Below are 13,410 nucleotides of genomic sequence, written 5' to 3'. Positions count from 1 at the left end.
CTATTTGTTCCTTGTGTTTTGTTCTTCTGTTCCTGCTTTCTTTGGGATTAAAGGTTCCAGAATGATTTTAGAATTCCATGCAATTTATTATTGTATTTAATCTTGTTTTGGGCTTGCTCTAGGACGATGTATATTCTTACAGTTTCTTAGAGGTATTATTTAGGGTTAATATTATACCATTTCCCATAAGATTAAGGACCTTGAAGCTATATATGACCATTTAACCCTTCCCGCACATTATTCTGTACCTGCCATGGGTACTACATTTACATGTTATAAATCACACAGTGCTGCATTTTTACTTTAAATACCCATGTGTATTTTTAAAACATTATGAGAAATACAGTCTTTTATATTTTGTCAAACAAAGCATGACAGTTTCTGGTGCTCTTCATTCCTTCTGGGTATTTGAAATTCTAATTATGTTAGCCTGGGAACTTTGTTTGGGATTTCTTATACTTTAAGTCTGCTGAGACATATTTCCACAATTTTCCTTTTTCTGAAAGATTCTTTATTGGCCTTCACTTTGGACAGATTTATGGCCTGGATACAGAATTCTTGGTTCATAGCTGTTACTTCCCCGTCCCCTCCTCCCACCGCCGCCCCTACTCTGCTTTTCTCCTGTCCTGTGTCCTCTGTAGTTCCTTACAAAAACTTAACACTGATTCTTATTTCCCTGTATATAATGTGTCTTTTGTTTCTCTTCTGTGAAAATTTCTCTTTGTATTTGTTTCTCAGCAGTTTGATTATGTGTGCCTGGAAGTAGATGTCTTTGCCCTTATCCTGTTTGGAGTATTCTGAGCTTCTTCAATTAACACACCTATGTCTTTCACCCAAATTTGGAGATTTTCAGCTTTATTTTTCTGCATTATTCTCTCTTTTCATCTTCTAAAGCTCCGATTATATAAAATATTTGCTATTTTGCTAGCGTCCCACAAGACCCTGATCGTCTCTTTGTATTTATTTCTTCTTGAGATTAGATTTTCCTTCCCATCCTTCAGTTCAGTTCAGTTCAGTCGCTCAGTCGTGTCCGACTCTTTGCGACCCCATGAATCGCAGCACGCCAGGCCTCCCTGTCCATCACCAACTCCCGGACCATACTTACTGTTTTAACATTATTGAGGGCTAATCTCATAGACGAGTCAAATTTTTTTCTTGAAGTAGGCTCAAGTTTTTTTTATTTGTTAATGTGTCGAGTAATTTGGACTGTATTGACTTGGTGAATGATACTTTATATAGGCTCTGTATTCTGTAAGTTTCTTCAAAGACAATTGATAATTTTTGGTCTGAACAGGTAGTTATTTTGGCTGAACTTGAACTCAGTTTTGACTTTTCTGTGACAAGTGGCAGCCCCACTGATCCATCCAAAAAGCTAATACTGAATATGTGCTGAATATCATGCATGTGTGTCTAGCCTAGATAACTGTGCTGAAAATACAAGTATCAATGGACCTTAATTTCAAGTGACTTGCAATCTAGTTGATAAAGGAGAATAAACAAAGTATGACAAATCCCCATGTGTCATGAGATAAATACATAGAAACAGTGGGGTTACCAAGAATGGAGTTGTTAAAAGTGATTTTTAAAACAACCCAATCCTTCTGAGTACAGGAGGTAGTTTATTTACTATATACGGTGATGATGAGAGATTGGTTTGTGAATACCTATTAGTTACACTGTCACCATTTTGTTAATTCTTTAAAGTAAAGGACCTGTTTCAAAAAGCACAACATATTATGAAAAGGCAATATTAAAAATAAATGTTTAGATCCTTAAGTGCCATACTACATGGGAGAATACTTCATTTTTTGGTAAGAAAAGATGATTTGATAAAACCTACACAAAATGCGGAGAAGGCAATGGCACCCCACTCCAGTGTTCTTGCCTGGAAAATCCCATGGACAGAGGAGCCTGGTAGGCTGCAGTCCATGGGGTCGTGAAGAGTCGGCCACGACTGAGCGACTTAGCAGCAGCAGCAGCAGCACACAAACAATGCACATGTTTATAAAGAACTGAATGTTAGACACTGCTGAGATAAAAAGACCTAGCTATACTAAAAAAAGTATCACAAAAGATTTATATTACTATGTCATGTATTTAAAAAATCTGTAAGATTCCTGTGTCAACTATCAAAGATGTTTTCTAATCCATCTTGATTTCTGTTTATACTTGTATCTGTATAAATTAATGAGTAACCTGAGGTTGGTTTTTACTGTGTAAAAGCATGTCTACCTTAGTAGTAACTTGAGCCTGTCTTTTCTCTCCCCCCCTGCCTTGTTTTAACAGTGTATCCTATTCAGTACATGTATCTGAAGATTACCCAGGTATGTTTTTCTTCTTTTTATTACAAATATTTATGCCATGATTCCTTTGAATATTTTTTCTTCTGGAGATGTGAAATGTATTTAAATATATCCAGGGGTGAATCACTGGCAGGGGAAGACTTAAAGATATAATTCTGTTGATTGCCTGCTAGGTACATGTCTTACCCTGAGATGCAGTCCAGAATCAAAATAGTTTCCCTGTGAAAACTATTCTTTCTTTAAGCCCATATGATAGTGTCAGCCTATGTACTTACCTCATTATGGTTAAAATAAAGGTTCTCTAAACTGGTTTAGTTGTTGGTTTGGGGAAATCATTTGGTTTTTCATAACCTAAAAATAATAGGTAGGAGCAACAGCTAAAACAATAGCTAAAAGTAATAGTAATAATTGAAAATGACAGGCCATTCTCAATTTCTCTAAGTGTATGTATATGTGATAACACGCTCAGTTGTGTCCTAGTCTTTGCAACTCCACGGACTGTGGCCCTCCAGGCTCCTCTGTCCACGGAATTCTCCAGGCAAGAATACTGGAGAGGATAGTCATTCCCTTTTCTAGGGGATCTTCCTGACACAGGGATCAATCCTGGGTCTCCCACATTGCAGGCAGAGTCTTTACTATCTGAGCCACCAGGGAAGCCCTTCTCTAAGTGTATATATAATTAAACAATTCTTGCAGCCGCCCTATGAGATAGTTACCGTAATGTCCCCATTTTACAGATGAATGATGACAGTGCCATTAAGGAGAAGAGCTGTAATTAGAACCCAATAGTCCAGAGCCCGGGGACGCACCGCTAGACTGCACTAGGCTTCTTACATATGCACAGCCGTCCTCCCTGTGTGTCCTGAAATCGATTACTAGGTCCACAAACACTTGTGCATAAAAAGCAGAATGTAAGATCACAATAGATTCATTTTTTTATGCATCAAACCAGTGTCTGTCTTCAAGGCCATGTTCAGTCTTACTTTCTGGACTCACTGTAGTCTCACCAGAGCCCAGGATGTGTTTGCCAACATTTGTCATGATAATTTCAAGATATGAACAAGATTTGTTTATCTGTAGTTCTTTTCTCACAAATGATATGTATAACTTTATCTTGAGTAAGAGCATGAGACTGTAGACTTAGAGAAGATTGAAACCGTCTTGATTAGGCCTTCCCGGGTAGCTCGGCTAGTAGAGATTCCTCCTGCAATGCAGGAGACCCTGGTTTGATTCCTGGGTCAGGAAGGTTCCCTGAAGAAGGGATAGGCTACCCACTCCAGTATTCTTGGGCTTCCTTGGTGGCTCAGATGCTAAAGAATCCTTCAATGCGGAAAACATGGGTTCGGTCCCTGGGTTGGGAACGTCTCCTGTAGTGGGGCATGGCAACCCACTCCAGTATTCTTGTCTGGAGAATCCCTGTAGACAGAGGAGCCTGGTGGACCACAGTCCACGTGGTTGCAAAGAATCAGACACAACTAAGCATACAGTTTACCCCAAAAAGTATAATGCAGGAATCTATTGTTTATCATACACTGTAGGAAAGATTAGCAAATTTTATCTGCTTATATTTCATATATATACTTTTTACTCCATATTCATTCCTAATAAAATCTGATGGTTACCAAACTGACCTATGTGTGTTACAAGTTAAAGTCATAATTCTAATTCCTATTTAAATCTAACTATTTTGTTCATTTACTATGCATTATTGAGATCATAATTTCTATATAAAATGAGTAGATTGCTATAATTTTGATTATATGTATTTTGAATATTAAAAAAATAATTAGTTAATAATGTGGTGTCAGAATATTGTAAAATTTATTTCTTTATCTTTTAACCTAAGTATTTCCTGTAGCAATTTACATTCTGCATTTAACCTTTTTGTAAAATCAAATTTAATATTTTAAAATAATTTTCATAAATCACAAATTCCTTTACTGTTACTTTGCTATGATCTCCATATATTTCTCCATATATATAGAAAGTGTAGCATTCTATAAAACTATTATGCAATTTTTAAGGAGAGTTATTCATTATTAAATATATACCTATTTTTAATAGTAGTATCAAAAGTATTCTAGGCAGATACTACTGGAAGAACCAAGACATGAACTATATAAAGAAAAAAAGTTTTTGTATGATTTTGCAATCAGCCCTCTCCCTTATGATATAGTATGCTTTTGATGCTGAATGTTTGCTTAAAGTTAGGAAAATAAAAGCCCTACTTTTTTATTGTTCAGTTCAGTTCAGTTGCTCAGTCGTGTCCGACTCTTTGCGACCCCATGGACTGTAGCACACCAGCCTTCCCTGTCCATGACCAACTCCCAGAGCTTGCTCAAACTCATGTCCATCGAGTTAGTGATGCCATTCAACCATCTCATCCTCTGTTGTCCCCTTCTCCTCCTGCCTTCAAGTTTTTATTGTAAATATAATTATTATGTGTTTCATCTGAGGTAGCTTCTAGAGATGTCAGCCATGTGTGATGCAGGACTTTTAAGTCAAGGTGATAGAAATAATGCCACAAATCAAAGCCCAGTTGAAGACAGTAAGAGAATTATTTTGTAGGGTAGGAAATATGATGGTGCCTTTAATTAAGTGAACCAAATATTTAGCTCCCTCTTGTGGCCACGCGGTATTACTCTGGTTTTCCTCACCATACAAGAGCCCCACTTGGAACTACGGTATACAGAAATTAAAATTGAAAATAAAGTATTGGTTATCATTGGTGCTTTTTTAAAATTGAATTTTATTCATGAAGCAAGTTAGTAGTGAATTTCCAATATAATTTAGTTTATTAAAAAGGAATATAAATAAAAACGTGAAGATAGAGAGGATCAGCGAATTTGGGGATAGAACCAAGTATTTTTATATACATGATTGAATTTATTCTAAATATAGTCTATGTATAGACAGAACAAGTGTTATCATGACATTTTATACGTGAAGAAGTGTGCTGAGAGAGGCTAAATATCCCCCAAGGCTGTGTAGTTTTGCTGGTAACCAAGACTCTAATTCAGTTCTGATTCCTGTCACTTCTGAAGATACTTCTGGAGAAGAAGTAGTAGCAGTATTTTTATGGAGCTTTCTTCAAAGTGAATATTACTATGATATTTCCCCCATTATTAAATTTAATTCTAGTTATTTGTACTAGGAGTTCAGTTACTACACTTGGTTTTTCATATAAATATATATATATATATAAAATATTATATAAAAATTATATGCTTACTTTTCCTTCCCAGTATTCATACCTGTATTTTTTCTCCTCTTGCACTAGCCAGAACTTCCAGAGTGATTTTTAATAATAGATATGAAAGTTGGCAGCTTCCCTCCTTTTCTCAAAATTAGTGAGCTTGCTTCTAGTCGCTTTCAGAAAAGCAGGTATCATTTCTTTTCTCATTTACCAAGCTTTTTTTTTTTTAAAGAATGAATATTTACAATTTATCCAATTCTTGTTTGGCATCAAATGCAGTATCATATATGATTTCTCCTTTGAACAAAAGGTGACAAGTTATTTTAGCAGATATTTTAATGTTGCTCTATAAGAGTTATGTGTATTTTGTCATATATTCTGTTATTAAAGACTTCAAATTGCTGAAGAGATTAAACTGTTCTTTGGCATTTGATAAAACTTGCTAGCAAATCTGTCTGAGCCTGGTATGTTTTTAGAGATTGTTCTAGGGCAGTTATATTTTTCTGCCATGATTAGTGATCTGTTCTTTTTTTTTCTATTTCTTTAGCCATTTTTTAACACGTGTTCTTCCTGAAAGTTCACTATGTTGGAGAAATGTCCAAATTTCTTTTAGCAAAAAGTTTTTTTAATAGTATTCAATCTTAAATCTAAAAATCTGCATCTCTGTGATTATTTCCCCTTCCTTATATATGTTATTTTATATTTGTTTTTGTCTTTCCCCCCTTTGTTTTTCTTCTAAAATGTTTGTCTATTTTAAAAATTATTCCAAACAAATAGCTCTTTTATGTCACTTCTAATTTCTAAATTCAGTAATCTTGATAGTACTTTTCTTAATTCCTTCTGATAATGTTCCTCAGGCTTTCCCCCTGCCCCAACTTTTTCTGAATTTATGGCTTAATGATTATCTTATCATTTAAGTTTGAAAATACAGTACGGAATTTTTTTTTTTTATCCTATGAACGTGTATCAACATAATCTTCCCAATTCAAGACTATGCCATCTTATTTATTTCCTTAGGAGCAGATTTGCTATTTTATAATTTAACCTTTTAAGTTACCTGTGCCATCTATTGAAATTCATTTCATAGTTTGTTTTTGTTAAAATGAAAATTTAGAGGGTCTTTTAGATTTAGGTGTACAAAATGACATGTATATAAATTAAATATATATATTGGCTTTTCAAAATAGTGAAGAAATAGAGCAGCCTTCTGGTTATCTGTACTTCTTCATGGAGTTTATACTGTAGACAATTTGCTGTTTTTTAAAGTTAATTTTATTACAAATCAGGCTTCCCAGGTGGCACTAGTGGTAAAGAAACCGCCTGTCAAGCAGGATGCTTGGGTTTGATCCCTGGGCCGGAAAGATCCCTTGGAGAGGGCATGGCAACCCACTCCGGTATTCTTGCCTGGAGAATTCTATGGACAGAGGAGCTTGGCGGGCTACAGACCACGGGTCGCAAAGAGTCAGACACAACTGAAGCAACTTAGCACACATGCGTGTGTATTACAAATCATAGGTTGTGACTCTGTTGTGACAGACCAGCAGAATTCTTCCTCTTGGGTTACCACCTTTAATTAGGACGCTTGCCTACTGGAGGGTATGAATTCTCTCATTTCTCTATTTTTTTGATATTAAAAAAATAGCAAAGCATTGATGTTTGGATTCAATTTCACCACTTACTACACTATGTGTAAACTTTAATTACTTAAATAATTTGGGTGAATTAATTTCTCTGATTCTTTGTTTCCTCATCTTTAAAATAAGGATGACATTGATAATTGACTGGGTTGGATGGTTTATATGAATATCATATATGGGGGAACTGTACAGATTATGTTATAAAATCAATACAGTTATTATCTGTAATTATTTCTATGAAGTTACGTAGTAATGAATAATAGAATGATGGCTTAAATTAGAAATAGAATGAAATAGAATAAAAGCAGTGGTTTAAAACACATGTTTTCATAGCTCTCTACTCATCTGTCCTCGGTCCACAGAATTTCCAGTGATGCTTGCATAGTCTGGCAGGGAAGGGAAAAGGAAATATTCATATTGGTAACAGCCTTTAACAAGGATCTCCATAGGTTCTCTACAAAATGTACACGTTAAAGAACCTAATTGTCCCCAGAAGCTTTTAGAAAAGAAAGTGGAGTCATGTCTGACTCTCCGACCTCATGGACTGTAGCCTACCAGGCTACTCCGTCCATCGGATTTTCCAGCCAAGACTACTGGAGTGGGCTGCCATTTCCTTCTCCAGGGGATCTTCCCAACCCAGGGATCAAACCCAGGTGTCCTGCATTGCAGACAGGCACTTTACCATCTGAGGCAGAAGCTTTTAGAAAGAAAAGAAATTGTCAGCCCTAAACTCAAGTAGGAGACTTGCAGAGAAGGAATTTGAGCTTGAAAGCATTCTGTCTGTCACTGACTCATTCTGTTACCTTAAATGCATTGTTTACCCTTTTTGTGTACTATTTTCCTATGTCTAAACAAAGATGAGTATTATTACAGGTGTCAAAATAGTTTGAGGAAGATTTAAAAATAGTTAGTTAAACAACAACAGCAAAAGAAAACACAGAATTCATTCAGACAGCTGGGATGCTCCTCAAAGCTCCCCATCAGCAAACGTCTTCATTTTATAACTGAGCAGAACGTGGCTTAGATTTAAAGAGATCAACAGCTAATTGGTAGCAGAGTCTAGATTTGAAGTGCTTTGTCTGCTCCTGCATTTCTCTTCTTGACCTGGATATTCCTCTGTGATCTGGCCTGTTGTATTGTAATGGTGATTTAATGGATACTGTTATCCATTGAAACTGAAAACATTTTGGTTTGGGTAAATTAAGCCAAAAGCAGAAATGGGAAGTGTTCTGATGCTTAAATACTAATCAAAATACAAACCAATAGAAAATCTCTTTAAAAATGTTATGTTGAATGCATAATCCTGTCTTTTAGTATTATGCAACATTTATTTACCAAATTATATTCTCTTGACTCACACCTCACTTCCAGTAAGCCATTTGATCCTCTAAATTGAATTATTCACTTCCTTGTTTTCTTAAACAGAAAATTCTAATTCATTTGCCTCTTGATGCTTTAGCAAAAACCTCCTCATTCCATGACACCAAATATTCCATGATACTGTGTCCACTTTACAGATTTTTCTGTATCTTCCCTTCTGGTTGGTGGTTAGCTGTTGCTTCTGTTGTTTTAATCCTCTTTTTCTTCACAGGTTTGCTTCAAGGAATCCATTGTGCATGGGGAAAGCCCAACTAAATTGATTCCATATAAATAACTTTGAGTCCGTGAGGCTCTGAATGAGGGTTAAGAAATTTAAAAATTGGGTTTAAGAGCAGCTTTTGATCCTCAATTGAACGTGTGAGCTTACTAACAGAAGAGACTTCAGATAAGCAAAGTTTCACCTAATATAACAAGACAGTAATTAAAACTTATATAAAATCTGTTTCTTAATCTGGGGTCTCACTAGATAAACATAGAAATATCACACCCTCCTAGATGCTAGTTGAAAAAGAAATAAGAATTTGTAATTAGAACAATTAGAACAAAGTAATGAGGCAAACCAAGTCCAGCCCACCCCCATCACCGCTCACCTTCCTAAATAACTTACAGCTGTATAACTTTGAGAGTCTTTTGTGGCTACACTGTGAATACATATCACTTTTCACTTACTCACTCCTCAAGGCCTAAAAACAGTACAGATGTATCTTTGGAAATAATGACTTAGCTTGATAGCTCTCACTGCACTGACACAATATTATGAAAACTTGGCTCAAGATCTTTTATCATGTATTCAATAAGTCATCTGAACACTCATTTCTCCTAGCAGAAATTGATGCAGCCTTCTATTATTTGTTGGATGTATTTTATGCTTTCATTTTATATATATGTTTACATTTTTATACATCATTGATGAGCATATTTTAGGACCATTATTTAATGGTCTATTTAACTCTTTGTTAAATAGTTGTGTCACAGATGCCCTGTAATCATCAGTGAGCAAAAAATATAGCACCTGTGTATTATGTTACAATATGTGTGTGCCGTGTGCCATGCTCAGTCCTGTCTGACTCTTTGTGACCCCTTTTACTGTAGCCTGCCAGATTCCTCCTGGAATTTTCCAGGAAAGAATACTGGAGTGGTTTGCCATTTCTTCCTCTAGGGGATCTTCCCGACCCAGGTACTGAACCTGCAACTCTGATGTCTCCTACCTGGCAGGCAGATTCTTTACCACTGTGCCACCTGGGAAGCCCCAGATATTATCACGTGCTGTGCTGTGCTTAGTCGCTCAGTCATGTCCGACTCTTTGCAAACCCCTAGACTATAGCCTGCCAGGCTCCACTCTCCATGGGGATTCTCCAGGCAAGAATACAAGAGTGGGTTGCCATGCCCTCCTCCAGATCTTCCCAACCCCAGGATAGAACCCAGATCTTCCACATTCCAGGCATTTTCTTTACCATCTGAGCCACCAGGGAATTCCAAGAATACTGGAGTGGGTATCCTATCTCTTCTCCAGGGGATCTTCCTCACCCAGAAATGGAACCGGGGTGTCCTGCATTGCAGGCAGATTCTTTACCAGCTGAGCTACCAGGGAAGCCCAGATATTACCACAGACTTATACCAATATTTCAAAGGATGTTCTTCCATGAGTTGAGGCAACCAGTCACTTTCAAATGATCCATTACTGCATGAAATGTTAGAGATATGTTTGAATAGTCTCTATCCAAAGTCTGTACTTCTCCAGGAGATACAAGCATTTTTAAAGAAAACATTTATAATTAATTTGCACATTATTAATGTGCAAGTAAACCTGTAATTTCCTTCATTTTTTTTCCAGATTAAATCAGAATAATAGTACCTCATGAGTGTTGGAAGTGATGTAGCACTATTCCTTAATTGTTTTTAATAAAGGTTGTACTTTTTCAAGTTACTATGCCGTTAGTTGTCTATATTTTTTTGCAGATAATACATATGTGTCAAGTTCAGAAAATGATGAAGATGTATTAGTTACTACAGAGCCAATTCCAGTAATTTTTCATCGACTAGCAACAGGTAATGGGAATACACTGTTTTCTTACGTTCCTGGTTAATATTTTGTTGATTGTAGGTAGCTTTGTCTTTTGGTTTCTTTTAACCCATATAATAGATATTTATCTTTGGAATCTATAAGCCTGGTTCTCTATGCAAATTTTCTATTTAACATCACTAGTTTGTCTCTCAACAGTTTTTTAAATGCATAAATTAGTACTTTAAAAAAGTCCCGTTTAAACACATTATGTTGATATTTGCTTGTGAAAATATTTTCATGCATAACAATACTGCTAGACAAACTAAAAGTTTAAAAAACATAACACAACATAGATTCCATGAAATATATAGTGAGAGCTGACGGAATTTGTACTGTGGCCACTTTAGTTTGACCACATTTTATGGGCAATGAAAAATCAGAATAGTTTGTGTATAATTCTCTAACATAAGATAATTTCAAAACATTTCTTAATTCTCTTGCAAAAAAAGAATCATCTTTGGATGTTTTTATACTGAAACTTATAAATGTTTGGTAAATAGTATACTGAAAACTAAAATGATCCTTTAATTATATATTTCAGAATTAAGAAAGACAAATGACATTAACTGTTGCTTATCCATAAAATCCAAATTACAGAAGGAAAATGGCGAGGTATGTAAATTACATTTTATGTTTTATTATATTTCTTCAAAACAGTATAGATGTATTTGAAATTTACCATGTATTTGTGGTTAATACCATCATTATTTAGATTAAGACTGCATGTAGTGAATGAAGTTCATGCTGCTGGCTTAGGGATTTATGTACGGGAAAGATAGCATCCTAAAATTAACTACCTTTAAAGTAGTAGAACATCTGATTTAAATCTAAATAAGGTGTGTACAAAACCTAACTTATTTTCTGTATTTTCATTTAATAACGTAGTTGACTGAAGAGCACTTACGTAGCATAGTTAGAACGACTGTATGTGGTATACAGAATTTTGATGAGATCTTTAAAATTTTATCTGTAAAAGATGGTCTTTCTAGTTAAAGGAGCACAGAGCTTGGGTATAATCTTACTATTTTTTTGCCAGTGTTAAAAGAACAATAGAACCTTTAGGAAATTTACTTCAACCTGTAAATAAATACTGGGACATTAAACCAACAAAATGATGGTGGGATCAACAATTCTTTGATTTTAAAACTATACACTGGGACTTCCCTGGTGGTCCGTTGGTTAAGACTTCGCCTCCCTATTTTGGGGACATGCCTTTTAGCCATTAAAAACAACAACATAAAACAGCAGAAGCAATATTGTAACAAATTTAATAAGGATTTTTAAAATGGTTCACATCAAAAAAGAAAAAAAAAAGGATCAAGTAATCTTATAATAAAACAAAAACTATGCACTGAAAGCCACCCTGCTTTCCTTTTAGTGTTATACCATTCATTCTGCACTTCAGTAGCCAAAGTGAGCATCACTAATTTAGCATTATCATCGCTAAAACCAAAAACTATATTTTATAAAACCTACATTCCCTTTTCTAGGTTTTTTGTTTTGTTTTCTTTAATAATTTGAAATTTGGTCTAGAAATTTAGGGATGATCACAAAACATCAAGTTAATAGATTCCTGTGTCTGAATGCAGCTACCTTTCTCTTAATTATTTTAACAGGGCCCGGGGACAGGAATAGTTACTTTAGATGAATTTTTGTCATTTGTACTTTAGACACATGACAGATACAGTTCAGTTAATTAGAAACTCATCAAGTATATTTAAGTAAATATCCTTTTGAAAATTGAAATTTAAAGCAAATAATTTCTACACACTGAAAGTTATCTTTGTAATGTATTTGTATGTATATGCATAATTTGATTTTTATATTATTAGATTCAAAGTGCCCTTTCTTTCATATCATTATGTGGAGTTGGCAGTGAAAGTGAGAACAATCTGGGATAAATAATGCTGAGGAATTTTTTAACAAAAAGTTGAATCAGTATGGGCTTGTCAGATGTTTTATCAGAACAACACCAAAGTTGTAATTGATTAACATAGTTTTTTATATACATCAAATATTAAATTATAAAACTAAAGACCAGGGACATAGAGCTTCATGCACCCACCACAAAACTTATCTGTTACTATCTTTCATTTTTGGTTTGCATTGCACCAAGAATGCTTTTATTTAAAATTCACATGGTATACACAAGACCTACCTTTTAGGTCCATTCGTTACCTTTTTTTCCGAAGGAGGAAGAGCTAATTTGACCATTAAAATTGTCTTCTTACTTTATTATTTTAAGGAGTCAAGACAGAATAGCACAGTGGAGGAAGACTCTGAAGGAGACAATGATTCGGAAGAATTTTATTACGGAGGACAGGTGAGCACACGAGGCTCTCCTGACACCCGCTCCAAGGCAGAGACAACCGCACAAGCTCTAGCAGAAATCTGTGCTTGTCATCCGAAAGGCCTATGGTTCCACAGCGCTCTGCAACTAATAAGGAAATTCATATAATTTATCTGTCGCTCATTCTCTATATAGTTTCAGAAATTAAGGTTGCTTTTGCAGTTCTTTGACTGTAATCATTTATTTACATTGAAGTCATCTGCCTTCATTACAGATATTTTGCAGACAGCATCTTATTACGCTTTTAACTGTTACATCTATCAAGCATGTTGTGCTCACTCAGTGTTTTGAAATGGTGACACTAATAAAAGCATGGATTGTTTTCAATGGAAGGTGATTAACCTTTATAAAAATTGATGGGCCCTTATTATCGAGCATCTTCATTATTTGTATTTACTCTCTTCCTTTTCCTTCTATACGAATGTAAAGTGTTGATCAGTTGTTACGAAGAAACATCATAAATTATACACATGGAAATG

At 35.2% G+C, this 13,410-nt stretch overlaps 1 protein-coding gene across 2 annotated transcripts in view; it reads left to right on the top strand.

Annotated features, from left to right (window-relative positions):
- The window catches only part of PARP8 (poly(ADP-ribose) polymerase family member 8), a 197,086-nt gene that overhangs the window by 98,025 nt on the left and 85,651 nt on the right, over positions 1-13,410 (top strand). For both annotated transcript variants that reach the window (XM_027520534.1, XM_027520533.1), the window contains exons 4-7: positions 2,287-2,324; positions 10,476-10,565; positions 11,123-11,193; positions 12,827-12,904. In XM_027520534.1, the coding sequence (XP_027376335.1) occupies positions 2,287-2,324; positions 10,476-10,565; positions 11,123-11,193; positions 12,827-12,904 (277 nt within the window). The remainder of the gene's footprint in view (positions 1-2,286; positions 2,325-10,475; positions 10,566-11,122; positions 11,194-12,826; positions 12,905-13,410) is intronic.

Source organism: Bos indicus x Bos taurus, chromosome 20 (assembly GCF_003369695.1).
Source record: "Bos indicus x Bos taurus breed Angus x Brahman F1 hybrid chromosome 20, Bos_hybrid_MaternalHap_v2.0, whole genome shotgun sequence".
NCBI classification, from domain to species: domain Eukaryota; kingdom Metazoa; phylum Chordata; class Mammalia; order Artiodactyla; family Bovidae; genus Bos; species Bos indicus x Bos taurus.
This window is presented reverse-complemented; position numbering and strand designations above follow the sequence as displayed.